Below are 13,658 nucleotides of genomic sequence, written 5' to 3' on the forward strand. Positions count from 1 at the left end.
CTTATATCCCAAATTACTCAATTAACTGGCTGGCCATTTAAACGTTAGGGAAATTTAAAGCCGGATCATATATTTGGGAATCTTGGACAACTTGACCTGATTTCGTTTTTGCTGGGTTCATGATCGCCTAGTAGCGGTTGTGGTGGTGGTGGTGGTAGGCAACTTCGACGACAATGGCCAAGATGGAAAATAGAATAAATAACGATTTGAAAATGGGCACCAGAAAACGGAGGGTGGTCGGTTGGAGGGGAATTCGAGAGTATTAATAATCGATAATAATCGGCTAGACACCACATTAGGCCTAAGTCATCGAACGTCTTTCAAAGCCTTTAGTTCAGATGTCCGGGTTACAATGCGTAGGAGTAGAGGTCGGGGATGGTTAACTTTTATTCAATAGATAGAGCTCTCAAAATTATTCGTAAAACGTTTTGATCGAGTAATTTATATTTCTGTATTATCCGATTAATTATTTGATAAATTTGTAAAATTAATCGGAAAAACGATGTTTTTTTCGATAAAAAGCTAATTTTTTTTTGAATAATACATGTTTCATAATCATTTTCCGAAATATTAACCGTTAAATTTCTTTGTTTACTTTTTTCCCGAAAAAATCAATTTAAACATGGATAATGATTAACAGTCCCCGACCTCTACGTAGGAGGGTGGTGGCAAACCCTGCAAGCCAATAGCTCCCTACACTATAAGTTTTTATGGAAGGGGAAACCGAAGATCTCGAGGGAAAGCTCCTTCGTCGCTTCTTTGGTAGTTATCACCTACATGGGTGTGAGTTTCACGATCTCAGTTGGCTAAAAGTGAAATTCGCCCCTCAAACGAGACTAAAATCTAAAGCTATTCAAACTTAAAATCTTTTTCATTGAAACTGAGACGCTTAATAAAGCTTTTGACGAGATAATGTTAAAATGATCTTGAAGACATGGTTCAAGGACATTAAAATGTCATTATCTTGCATGAGCTATGTGACCTTGAAAGTTTTAATTCGGAGCCAAAACAGATTTTGTATTAGTCCGGTATAGTTTTTAGATAAAACAACGTTTATAATATATCCGATACTACTTAAATATATCTAACACTTGTCGAAAGCCAGTCGGAAGGAGGGATGTAGTTAATAAGCTGTTAACCAAATTATAAATTCCTCACCGTGTAACAATCTCGACATTTTAAAATTTTGTGACCCCTGTATTTCTCAATTGCTACTATTAAGTCTATGGTCAAGCTATCCAGTGCAAATAATTTTACGTTACTGAACTGGTCTATTTAAAATGAAATGTGTGAGGCATCTGTTAAATAAGTTTGAAAAACCAAAAAAGTACATCTCCTCTAACGAATGCGAGTTCATCAAACGGAAAATTATAAATGACCGAGGCCTTTTTACCGGAAATTTTCCGTATTTTTCCTTAAAAATCAAAAAGGTTTAATTAAAATATTTCGGATGTTTATCAAATATTTCGGATGTTAATCAAATATTTCTGATGTTTATCTAATATTTTTGATGTTTATCAAATATTTCTGATATTTATCAAATATTTCTGATATTTATCAAATATTTCTTATGTTTATCAAATATTTCTGATTTTACTTCTAAAAGAACATTAATGACCTTTTGTCACTTGTTATTAAATTTCTTGCTTAACCGATAGTTAAGAATTTATGATCTTATAGAATCATTTTGGTTAAATGAAGTTTTAAGGCTGTGTACTGGTTTTGGGGTAGTTTGTTAGCCCATATTTCTGAAACGCAGCCTTTAAGAACTAACGTTCATTTGACATTTTTGACTAATTAGGACCCAAATAACACGCTCTACTGTTTACGACATACTTATTGGAAACACCTTGTACATTTCAAATATTTTCATACGCCTAAGCGTACTCAGTCTATTGGCTAATCGAGTTCTCACCGATAATCGAGTGTTTCCTTGAGCCACGGCGGCAGACGGGCGGATCGAAGAACGTAGCTTGACCTCACCATGTAGGCCCTCTGGCTCTTGTACAGATTCTCACAGCTATTCTGACTAAATCTTCCCAGTCTTATAAGCAAGTAATTTGGAGCTGTATATAGGGCTGCCCTACTATTCATTACTCCGTTTTGGAAATATTTTGATCTGTTAAAGAGCCGTGCTACTTCTGAACTTATAAGCTCACCCTGTGGGTAAATGTAAAAAAATATATATTTATTAAGATTTGGCTATATTAGGCTAAATACCGCACTTTCAATTTTCAAATACATTTCACTAAATCTTTTGGGTATGACGTCAGTACTGCCTAACGCGCTACATAGCTAAGAGGGATCAGAAATTTCCAAAATTTCCTACAGAAAAATGAATAAAGTTATGGCGGAGTGGTTAGCACTTTCGCCTCGCAGAAAGACAACTGGGTGAAAACTCTGAACAACTCCATCTACGTTGCGTTTGCAAGTTTTCTCCCCACTGGTTTAAGGGGTTTCCCCCGAGCTCTTCGGTTTCGCCTTTCTTAAAAACTTTTTGAGGTTGAAGGTAATAATTAGTGTAGGGAGCTGTTGGCTCACGTGGCACGAAGGGCTTGCCACTACCCTCCTACGAATTACAACCCGGCAATTTGAATAAATGGCTTTAAAAGTAGCTTGATCAATTAAGCCTAAGGTGGTACCTTGGGTATTAGCCTAGCTTAGGTTAGCTGATTATTATCTTGTAAACTGCATATGGAAATTCCTAAAACAAAATTTGGGATTGGCGACAAATGCTAATATCCGAACCCTCGCGTAGCTATCAATAAACTCATTAAACTGACACACTTCTGGTAAACAATTATAGACTTACGCCCTTACCGAATGTACGATCCTATCAGCATACATATGTTTTATATCTTTTCTGGCTAGGAGTTGAGGAATCGTGTCGATATATTAAATTTTCGGCGCCACCAATTCTCCGTTCATGTTACACAAGTAAGCTCGGTTCAGGGCAAACGCTGCTCCCAAAAAACACCCGGAGAGTGGAATTTTCGTTAAAAGTGGTCGTTCATTGGGTCCTTTGATGGCTAATGCAGAGAAAACACACCTTTCATTTCACATTTCAATGTCTTCAACCAGTGGCTACTTTCGCAGTTACTTCCCAGGTAGCAAAATAACGTTTGTAAAATGGTCAATATTTGGTTTAAGGTCAAAATAACGTTTAATGGTTATTATCGCACTAATTATAAATGTTTAATTTTAGTAAAATATTGACCTCTTTTGGAACTCATGTTTTTATCAAAATAGTTAGGTTGAAAAAACCACGTTATTTAAATTATATTTACCACATTCAAAAACGTCACTTTTATTATGGATATTTAGGTTAAAATAACGTTTTATTAATTGTTTAACTTTTTTAAGGGTATATCCTTTGGCAAACATGAGACGTTTTTCTGTTTGTTAGCTATCCACTAATTTTTTAATCCCACTAATAATAAAAGTTTATATTTTGTTAAATATTAACCACTTCTTAAACATGGTTTAATAAGAATATTCTAATTAAAACATGTTATAGAAGTGGTTAATTTTCAACTAAATATAAACTTTATTTATTTGTTTGTTTGTCCGCTATAGGAATCTAAAGTTTTCAACTTAGGTCGACCACATTTAATAGACTATCGCATAGCACCCTGACTGTGGTTTTCTTACGGTTACTGTCGGCAAAACATCTTTAATTAATTGGATTAATTTAATAATTATGTATATCCGCTATACACGAAAAACGCTTAAAGTATAGTAATGTTTTTAAAGGCCTTCTTCTATAGACACTAGGCCGTTTGATAAAAGGGAACGTATTGTGTAATCAACTTATAATTGTTTGAAATTGGCATAAATCAGTTGATTATATAGGGTACGGTGCCATGCGAGGAGAGAGTTATGGCAGCGTTGTACTTTCATCTTTAATGTGACGGTGTTTGTCACTGTCGCTTTATATTTGGTAATTGCCTACACTGTTTTGTAAAAGGTATATTTCTAAGGGAAATAATTGCCTTTTTTACTGATGAACGTGGAGTATAAATATGATAATTTGTAATATTTTGATTAATTAAACTTAATTGTTTCGTCTCAATAATTTAATCTAATAAAACTGCTACCGAGGAGAGGTTATATTATAGTTTGTCAACTTGTTTTTCTTTTCATTTTAAACAATGTATTATGACCCCATCTAGTTGTTAAATAATTTTATAAATGTTTAATACCGAAGTTTAATCGGCGTTAGTCCTATAACGTGTATACTTGGTTCATTTGGAATCTTTTATTAGTTTTATAAACATTTCATATTTACGTTTAATAGACGTTAATCCTACAACGTTAACACTTGGTGAATTTGTTATAATTTAATAGTTTGGTTTTCATTTAATATAAACGTTAATCATATAACGTTTATTCTTAGGTTTCTGTTAGTATTTAAAGACTTAATATCAACCGTTTTATAAACCGTCTATTTTGGTGACATCGTCAACCATTTCATAACATTTATCTCTCAACATAGTTTCAACGATTCACAAACGGTTTATCAACGAGATTTTGCTACCTGGGTTCCTATGTGAACTACAGCGGCTTTAGTTTTAAAAATAAAATCCATTAATTTTCACTTTGTCGGAAATGTATCCTTTTATTGGAGTGTCAATTTTAAACCTTTCAGCTTCTCTTTAAGAAAACCTCGCCAGATTAAGAAAGAGGTACTTACTAGAAGAATATAATATCGTTCGACTTTCTTTTGACATTAGACACATTTATTTTCGAAAGTTCCCAGTGTTCCAACAAATCGTTAAAAAAAAGCTTCTGTTGTCAGCCAAAACATCAACGATGTACACATAACCAACTTCAGGGGGATAGTTAAAAACTCGCCCTAAAGGGCACTGTTGGCATCTAACATGATATTGAATGCGACGTAAAAATAAATTTTCTATAGTAACATTTTCATCTTTAAGCTTCTGCAAAAGACTAATTAAATATTCTACGGGGTCCTCTTGATTAAGGCAATGAAATCGAATATCAAGCGTTTTGCTTTCATTAGTGGTTCGTAAATAAGGAATATTAGAATCTAATTTGTCTATCAGCAGCTGTTGCAATGCAGCAGTTGTTGATCCTGGAGTAATCATTTTTTCTTGAACGCTTCTAAGAAATTCTGGCTCGTATTAAAGAACTTGCAAAATAGATATAGCATAGCAAGAGTTATCGTTATTAATGAAATCTTTCAACGTGAGAGACGGAACTTCGCTCTGAATGTTTGAACTTTTTGTTTTAGACACCGTACTTTTGGAAGGAGTAAATTCAGCACACGTATCAATGTCCATGCGTGATTGCTGCAATGCTCCTAGTTTTTCTCTTTATAAATTTTGAGTATAGATATAAACTTGGGTCCCATTGTTTTTAATCTACAATATGCGAACGCGCCTTTTTTTATCGCGCCGAATATTTGTATAAATATAACGGACGATCGACATTAGTTTTCAGTCGACGTTGCGGCCTAGCCACGATGTACATATGCACTCAATAAATATCTCACTATTTTAACTCTACCTGCGGCAGTTATTTAGTCTTACTAACGACCCTAACTAATGGCGACGGAAAATAAGGATCGAATTCCACTGACGGGGTCCATCATCAACACCGTTTCATATTAGCTAACGGGTCTCGTCCACAGTATCGCACTACGAGGAAATCATCGATGGCCACATCAAGCATCGGACAATTTCCGGCCTTCGACCCTAGCTCAAACCAATGGACGATATACTCCGAAAGACTAGACCTGTTCTTCATAGCCCATGGAATAAAGGCAAGCATTGGAGCCGACGCCACCGCCACTCAAACCGTCGCGGATCAGAAGCGCGCTATCCTACTCACGGTATTGGGCGCATCCACATATACTCTACTGCGAACACTCATCGCTCCAGCCAAGCCTATCGAGAAAACGTACGAGGAACTCAAGGATGTCCTGACGAAACACTACGAGGCACTACCGAGCGAAATTGTGGAACGATGTAAATTCTACAAACGCGACCGGAAGCTGGGATTATCCGTATCTTCATACGTAGCCGCCCTGCGCAAAAAGGCCGAGTTCTGCAACTTTGGCTCAACACTCGACATCATGCTACGTGACAGGATAGTATGCGGTATCAACAACGACCACGTACAGAAACAGCTACTCGCCGTGAAAGACATAGACCTCCAGAAGGCAATCAGTACGGCACAAGCACTCGAGACAGCAGAGCACGATTCCAAGGCAATAAAAGGGCACGATCAAGGAGAGGACTCCACCGTAAACAAAATATCACACCACACGTATCAAAAACCGAACAAAACCAGCCGTGGGTTGCGCAACAAAGACCAAACCACAACCACATGAAAGACACGGTGCAAAAGCAATGTATCTGGTGCAACAACACGGACCATCCAGAATGGGAATGCCCGTATACCACTTATAGCTGTCGTTGATGCGGAACCCAAGGTCATTTAGCAAGAGCTTGCCGGAAGAAGGGGAACCACCAATCAAGGCCGACAACCGCAGAGTAGGGAGGAGAGTAAATCCTACACTAATTTCATTTCCAACCAGGGCAGAGACATCGATGAACCAAATCAAGCGGACTTCAACACGGAAGCATATGCTTCGCCCGTATCTTCAGAGTACGATATTTTTTATGTGGAAGAACGTAACGAATCCACAAACGGCGATAACTCCATCAATGACGTAGTATCACGCAAGATAGCCAATACCTCAACAGTACGACGTAGAAAACCTCCGCCAGCGATCAGAGTCACGTGCCCTATCAACAAAGTACCGGTATCATTTCAAGTAGACACTGGCTCAGGGTACACCATAATCTCAGAATCACAGTTTTCGTCGCTACACCACACGGGACCCATGGGAACTGGTCCCAAACACCTAATGGCTTACACCGGACATCGTCTCGACATCAAAGGCGAAACCGAGGTGACTGTCGACTACAAAGACAAGACATTGAAGTTGCCCCTAGTGGTGGTTCGCGGAGAAGCAAAAAACATCATGGGACGTGATTGGATTTTTTCCGATTTTGAAGTAATGCCACCTATTAACGAGCACATCATAAACGTAGAGTAAAACTACACATACGCAAGGACGAGCCAACACCGCGATTCCACAAAGCCAGATCAGTCCCGTACCACCTAAAGAAAAAAATTGACGACGAGATTATCCGACTCGAAAATATGGGTATTATAAGTCCCATACCATACGCAGAATTTGCCATACCGGTAGTACCCATAATGAAGGACGATGGCACGATACGCCTATGCGGGGATTTTAAAATTACGACGAATAAAATACTAGACCGGGAACTCTATCCATTACCCAACGTTGACGACATTTTCGCTCAATTAGCCGGATGCAAGATCTTAGCTCGCATCGACATGAGGAGTGCGTACAATCAATTGGAGTTGGACGAAGAATCACGGAACTACGTCATCATAAGTACGACAAAAGGACTTTATCGCTACAACCGACTTCCTTTTGGAATTTCATCGGCATCGGCAATCTTTCAACGTCAAATGGAAATACTGCTGCATGGTCATCCATGCAGCGTGCCATTCCAAGACGATATCCTCATCGGAGGGCCATCGCCCAAAGACCTATTATCTAAATTGGAAAAATTATTTACGACGTTCACCAAGGCAGGGCTGAAGCTTAATCAGACAAAGTGCCAGTTTCTTAAAACATCCGTATACACTCTAAAAACACAACACTAGAAATTGAATGCATCAGCATTCAATGCCTTGCCACTGTGGTGGAATGCTTTACCATTCAAATGTAAGTGCTCACGGGGGCGTTCAACTTTGACTGCTAGGTTAACATTCAATATTGAAAGCGAAGATTCAATCCTGAATGGGTAAAGCATTCAAAGCCAATAGTCGCACAGTTCATCTTTGATTGCTGAAGTTCCAATTTAAGCGATCCGGCGTTCAAATTTAACTCTTTTGGCGATCAGATTTACCTGAAATGGCGTTCAAATGTGCGTGATTTAATATTTAAATTTAAGTGTTCCGGCGTTCAAATGTAGGTTTTAGAGTTCATATTTAAGTATTGGGTCGATCATATTTACCTGAAATGGCGTTTAAATGTGCGTGATTTATTTATCACTCAAATGTAAGTCTTTAGGCGCTCAAATTTAAGCGTTCCGGAGTTCAAATTTAAGTATTTTGGCGTTCAAATTTAAGTCATGGGTCTATCATATTTACCCGAAATGGCGTTCAAATATGCGTGATATATCATTCATATGTAAGTCTTTAGGCGCTCAGATTTAAATGTTCCGGCGTTCAAATATAAGTCTTTTGGCGTTCAAATTTAAGTCTTTTGGCGTTCAAATTTAAGTCTTTTGGTTTTCAAATTTAAGTCTTTTGGTTTTCAAATTTAAGTCTTTTGGTTTTCAAATTTAAGTCTTTTGGCGTTCAAATATAAGTCTTTTGGCGTTCAAATTTAAGTCTTTTGGTTTTCAAATTTAAGTCTTTTGGCGTTCAAATATAAGTCTTTTGGCGTTCAAATATAAGTCTTTTGGCGTTCAAATTTAAGTCTTTTGGTTTTCAAATTTAAGTCTTTTGGCGTTCAAATATAAGTCTTTTGGCGTTCAAATTTAAGTCTTTTGGTTTTCAAATTTAAGTCTTTTGGCGTTCAAATATAAGTCTTTTGGCGTTCAAATTTAAGTCTTTTGGTTTTCAAATTTAAGTCTTTTGGCGTTCAAATATAAGTCTTTTGGCGTTCAAATTTAAGTCTTTTGGTTTTCAAATTTAAGTCTTTTGGCGTTCAAATATAAGTCTTTTGGCGTTCAAATTTAAGTCTTTTGGTTTTCAAATTTAAGTCTTTTGGCGTTCAAATATAAGTCTTTTGGCGTTCAAATTTAAGTCTTTTGGTTTTCAAATTTAAGTCTTTTGGCGTTCAAATATAAGTCTTTTGGCGTTCAAATTTAAGTCTTGGGTCGATCATATTTTCCTGAAATGGCTTTCAAATGTGCGGGATTTATCATTCAAATGTAGGCATAAGTCTTTTGGCGCTCAAATTTAAGCGTTCCGGCATTCAAATTTAAGTCTTTTGGCGATCAAATGTACCTGAATTGCTGTTCAAATTTAAGCGATATTTCGTTCAATATAACGACAATTGAGCTTCACATTAACGCGTACAGGCGTGCGTGAATCATTTTTATTATATGGTGAATTTGAGGCGACAAATATGTTTAATTGTTTATGTGCTAGAAAAGGAACAAGTAAGCTTACAGCATTAATAAGTTCATAGTTTAGAAAATTCGTTTTTATTGAAATTTAAACTTTATTCTTTAAATAAAATTAAAGTGTATTCTAAAGCATGATCCATAAACTTATAGTTATTCTGTAAGTCTGTCGACAATGCTTACTACCGGCGACGAAACATCCGTTGTTACAATTTTAAGAAACACTTTCTGGAAATTGTTCATCAAGGAAGTCGGATACTCAAGTTGAAACGTACGGTATCCAGAAAACAAGGATGCGACTGTCATTCTCATAGAGTTGACGTCAAATGACACCCCGTCAATTTTAACCTCCAACGGAGAATTGAATATTTATCTAATGTTTTCATTTTGGAATACTATTTTCGGTGTATTCACAATTCGATCCTGTATGAAATATAAAAATATAAAAATATAAATTTTGTAAAATATAAAACCGCATGCTTTAAAAAAATTATTCTCACTTTAAACGTGAACTATGAAACTATGGGGTAATTCACCACTTCAGTATTTATTGTGCCATTTACGGAAGTTTTCCGAGAGCACATACTATATAAATTTTGTAGAAACGGAAGAAGGAAATTGCATAGTAAGCAGTTCTCTTCTTTAATAGTAGATGGCGCGTCAGTCACTGCGTTTGCGCAGATCGTGTTACTGAAGTGGTGAATTATCTTGATTTTTATTTAGTGAAGGCTGAAAAGCTCTTTCTAAAAACGCCAACCATTAATTTCGAGTTACCAGGTTTTGGAGATCAGGTAGCGAAATAAAATGAAATCTAAATTACCAATTTAAATTTGTATCAAGTATATTTCCGTTTAAAATCTGTAGAGTCAATAGTTTTCATTTCAACACTAAACGTTTACTAGTGTTTCAAAAATCTCGTTCCATAAGCTTAACGTAGCCATTGTTTACCGGAAGCGGGGAACCCTATATTTTCTTTAAGAACAAATAATTTCATTGCTTAATTCTAAGCCAAGAATAATATAAAATTAAAATAGCAAAACCAATTGATATTTACCTGCTAGTTAGGTACCCTCGTGAAGTCGTGGTAGTTGAACAACAAAGTAGGCTAAGGCTTAACACGACCGGGAAAAAATGGCCTAGTTCCCACGATGCTCTTAAGTAATAGCAGGGTCTTTTTGGAGTGGGTAGCGACGCATCGCTGCCACGTTTTAAAACGCAAATGATTCCAGGCCGGAGCGCTTCCGCAGCCGTTACGAGAAAGCGGGGCTGAACATCGAAAATTATTGTAAAATTAATTTAAAAATTTTGTAAATTATTTTAATCGTGTAAATTTGTGCTACTAGAGGGTTAAAGTAATATTCATTTTAGATTAATTAATTGGTTCGTATTTTAAATAGATCAGCCCGATCACGTTTGGTATACAAATTTATGGTACCCTGAATGTGGTTTTCGATAGTTACGGTCGGTCGGCAAAACAAATTTGTTTAATTCAATTAATTTAATAATAAGGTGTATCCGCTATATACAAGATAATACACAATGATCTTAGCCAAGAGTCTGGGTTTTTTAATTCTTTAGCCATTACCCGCCTAAATCTAGTGATCCGGGTTCGATTCCATACCGTTTAAATATTCCTAATTAAAATAAAAAAAATGCACTGAATTGTCTTTAAAAAAAGCTCAGCTTAAATTTTATTATTAATTATATAAATAATGTATAACAAATCTATTAAAGAAACAATTGTCTCTTCCAAAATTAAAAAGCATAAAGAATGGCAGAGAAACGTTAAGCTTTATGTTTAAAAAAAGTGTCCGGTGCAGTAAGTGTCGGTGGCTCAACGGTTAAGCTTGGAGTGCAGAGCGCTGGGAGTTCTATTCTCGGTAGCCAGATTTGTTAATTCATTTGTATAATTACTAATACGCGAGTCACAACATTTTAATTTCTTCTGTGCAATAATTTAAATCGAACCCAAAATTTCGTTATATTTATCAGGGAAGAATAAAGCTTTCTTCTTCCATGTATTTACATAAGAAGCGAAAAATAAAACACTATTGATATACGCTTTTGATGAAACTGAATTTCTAATTTTCAACAAAGTGATTTAAAGGGGTTCCAAAGTTCGGTGGCAAAAAAGAAAAGAAAATTGAGCATGCTTTTCATTCCCCCAACCCCTCACTCGGCCTTGGCAGAGGCGGGCAGAGTCAACCGTATATTTCGCACTTTACTGACTTTACACACATTTTGCCACCGAACTTTGGAGCCCCTTTAAGTATCGGAGGTTCTTTAGTACTGGTAGAACTCCCGCCTGCCATGAAGGAGGACTCGGATTCGAAACCCACCCGATGCGATCACAAGTAAGACATATACCGTTAACATTTGTTGGAAACCTTGCCATTTGGATGCTTAGACGTCAAAAGCATCGTGAAAGATTTTTGAACGCAGAGGCTTATGCGTGTTCGTTAAGGTTGAGCAAACCGTCGTCTGCTAAACTTCAGCTGCTCACAAAGTCGCTTGGATACACTATTTAGCTCGCGTAAGCAGACGACACAGCAGCCGAGAGCTCACTCGACCAAAACTGGTGGCGCTTAAGCCATTAGCACTGGTCAGGGGCGTCCTATAGTGAGTGATATGGGGGAGGGGGGGAGCTCCCCAAAAGGTTTTTAAAGTTGAAATATTGAGGCGGACTATGAAAAATTAAATTTTTGATGCCCATTTTTAAGATCGAAGAAACTTTTCGACAAGTGAATTGGAAAAATTGGGAATTTTAGGTGGCACTTCTCGGAAATTTTAGGTGGCGCTTCAGAAATTTGACAGGTGGCTCAAGCGCCGCCTAAAACACCCTAGCGACGCCACTGCTTTTGTGTAAACTGCTGTTAAATTGAATGGATGTAGAACTTGTAGTCAAAATTTAACGCCAGGATGACTGTTGAATTTAACTTGAAAGGTTTTTATTAAATTTGAACGCCAAGGTGAATGTTTATTCAAAATTGAAAGGAATTAGTAAAATTAGAACGTCAATTTGAAAGCTTTTTTAAAATTGAATGGTAGCGGTTAAATTTGAATGCCTATTTGAAGCGGCATTCAAAATTGAATAGTGTTATTCCATTTTGAAAGGAAATTGAATGCTTTTTTTAGAGTGTAGACTTCCTTGGATATCGCCTGGATTCCGACGGTCTGCATCCACAACAACAAAAATTGATGGCCATCAAATAAGCACCGGCCCCGCGGAACATATAGAGGAGCTCAGTTCTTTTCTTGGGCTCATCAATTACTATTCCCGCTTGATTCCCAATTCATCGACCTTTCTATCTCCACGTTATGAGCTTTTAAACAAATCAACGTCGTGGACGTGGTCTAAAAAACAGCAAGATACGTTCGAGGTCGCCACAACGCCATACAATCGTCAGACCTTTTGGTCCTTTTCGATCCGGGAAAAGAAGTTTTTCTCGCCTGTGACGCATCACCCGTGGGCCTCGGAGCAGTCATATCCCATATCGTCGACGGCACAGAAAGACCAATCGCATTTGCGTCACGGACACTGACAGCTGCCGAGAAAAACTACGCCCAAATCGAGAGAGAGGCTTTATCGATAATTTTTGGCGTCACGCGTTTTCGTGACTATCTGCTGGGAAAACAATTCACGCTAATAACGGACCATAAGCCTCTGATCTCCATCTTATCAGAAGACAAACCAATACCACCGACAGCCGCAGCGAGATTACAGCGGTGGGCATTGATGCTTTCAGCCTACGATTACAAAATAAAATACAAAAAGGGAGCACTCCATAGCAACGCCGATGCGCTCAGTCGGTTACCTCTAAAAACTCCAGAGACCGAACCACCAATACCCACCGAAATGGTATTACTCGTTCGCGGGGGAATCAACGGACCAGTCAACGCCAAAGAAATGTCACTGAAAATGACCCCACATTATCAACGGTTATGAAATACACTAAGTCCAACGCAATACCAAGCGCATTGAAGACATACCACAGACGAGCCACGGAAATATTAATAGTAGACGACATATTATGCATCGGAAATAAAGTAATAGTACCTGAGTCTCTCCGCCCAAAGATAATGAAGGAGCTGCACAGCACGCATCAGGGTCTTCGACCCATGAAAGAACTGGCAAGAGCGAAAGTGCGGTGGCCCGGTATAGATAAAGACTTGCAAACGCTATCCGAGTCATGCGAGACATGCAGAATACACGCACCAATGCCAGCGCAAACATTTTCACCATGGCCCCAAGAAACAGCACCATGGCGGAGAGTACACATCGATTTCGCCGGACCCATAGAGAATCATTACTTGCTAATCACAGTGGATTCCTTTTCAAAGTGGTTAGAATTCGATATCACAAAATCAACCTCGTCCGCGACTGTGATCCGATGCCTTCGCCAACATATGGCACGTTTCGGTATAATTCCTAAGCTTGTATCCGACAACGCCCAT

General features: G+C 37.7%; 1 protein-coding gene across 1 annotated transcript; it reads left to right on the forward strand.

The window, feature by feature from the left end:
• The first annotated feature begins 5,677 nt into the window (after nt 1–5,677).
• LOC149934354 (uncharacterized) lies at nt 5,678–13,149 on the forward strand. Its single transcript, XM_090153426.1, has 5 exons — nt 5,678–6,268; nt 6,336–6,419; nt 6,467–7,019; nt 7,226–7,456; nt 12,569–13,149. The coding sequence occupies exons 1-5, from the start codon at nt 5,678–5,680 to the stop codon at nt 13,147–13,149; spliced, it is 2,040 nt and encodes a 679-aa protein (XP_090009552.1).
• The last annotated feature ends 509 nt before the right edge of the window (nt 13,150–13,658 follow it).

Source organism: Leiobunum rupestre, chromosome 7, assembly GCF_980474605.1.
Source record: "Leiobunum rupestre chromosome 7, qqLeiRupe1.1.hap1, whole genome shotgun sequence".
NCBI lineage: Eukaryota > Metazoa > Arthropoda > Arachnida > Opiliones > Sclerosomatidae > Leiobunum > Leiobunum rupestre.

Bases quoted from the DNA above. Each gene is read 5' to 3' on its own strand.
- LOC149934354 (XM_090153426.1), top strand. From the start codon at position 5,678: ATGGCCACATCAAGCATCGGACAATTTCCGGCCTTCGACCCTAGCTCA. The intron at 6,269-6,335 runs GTAAACAAAATA...TGCGCAACAAAG, and splicing joins ATCAAGGAGAGGACTCCACC to ACCAAACCACAACCACATGA. The intron at 7,020-7,225 runs GTGATTGGATTT...TACCATACGCAG, and splicing joins AGCAAAAAACATCATGGGAC to AATTTGCCATACCGGTAGTA.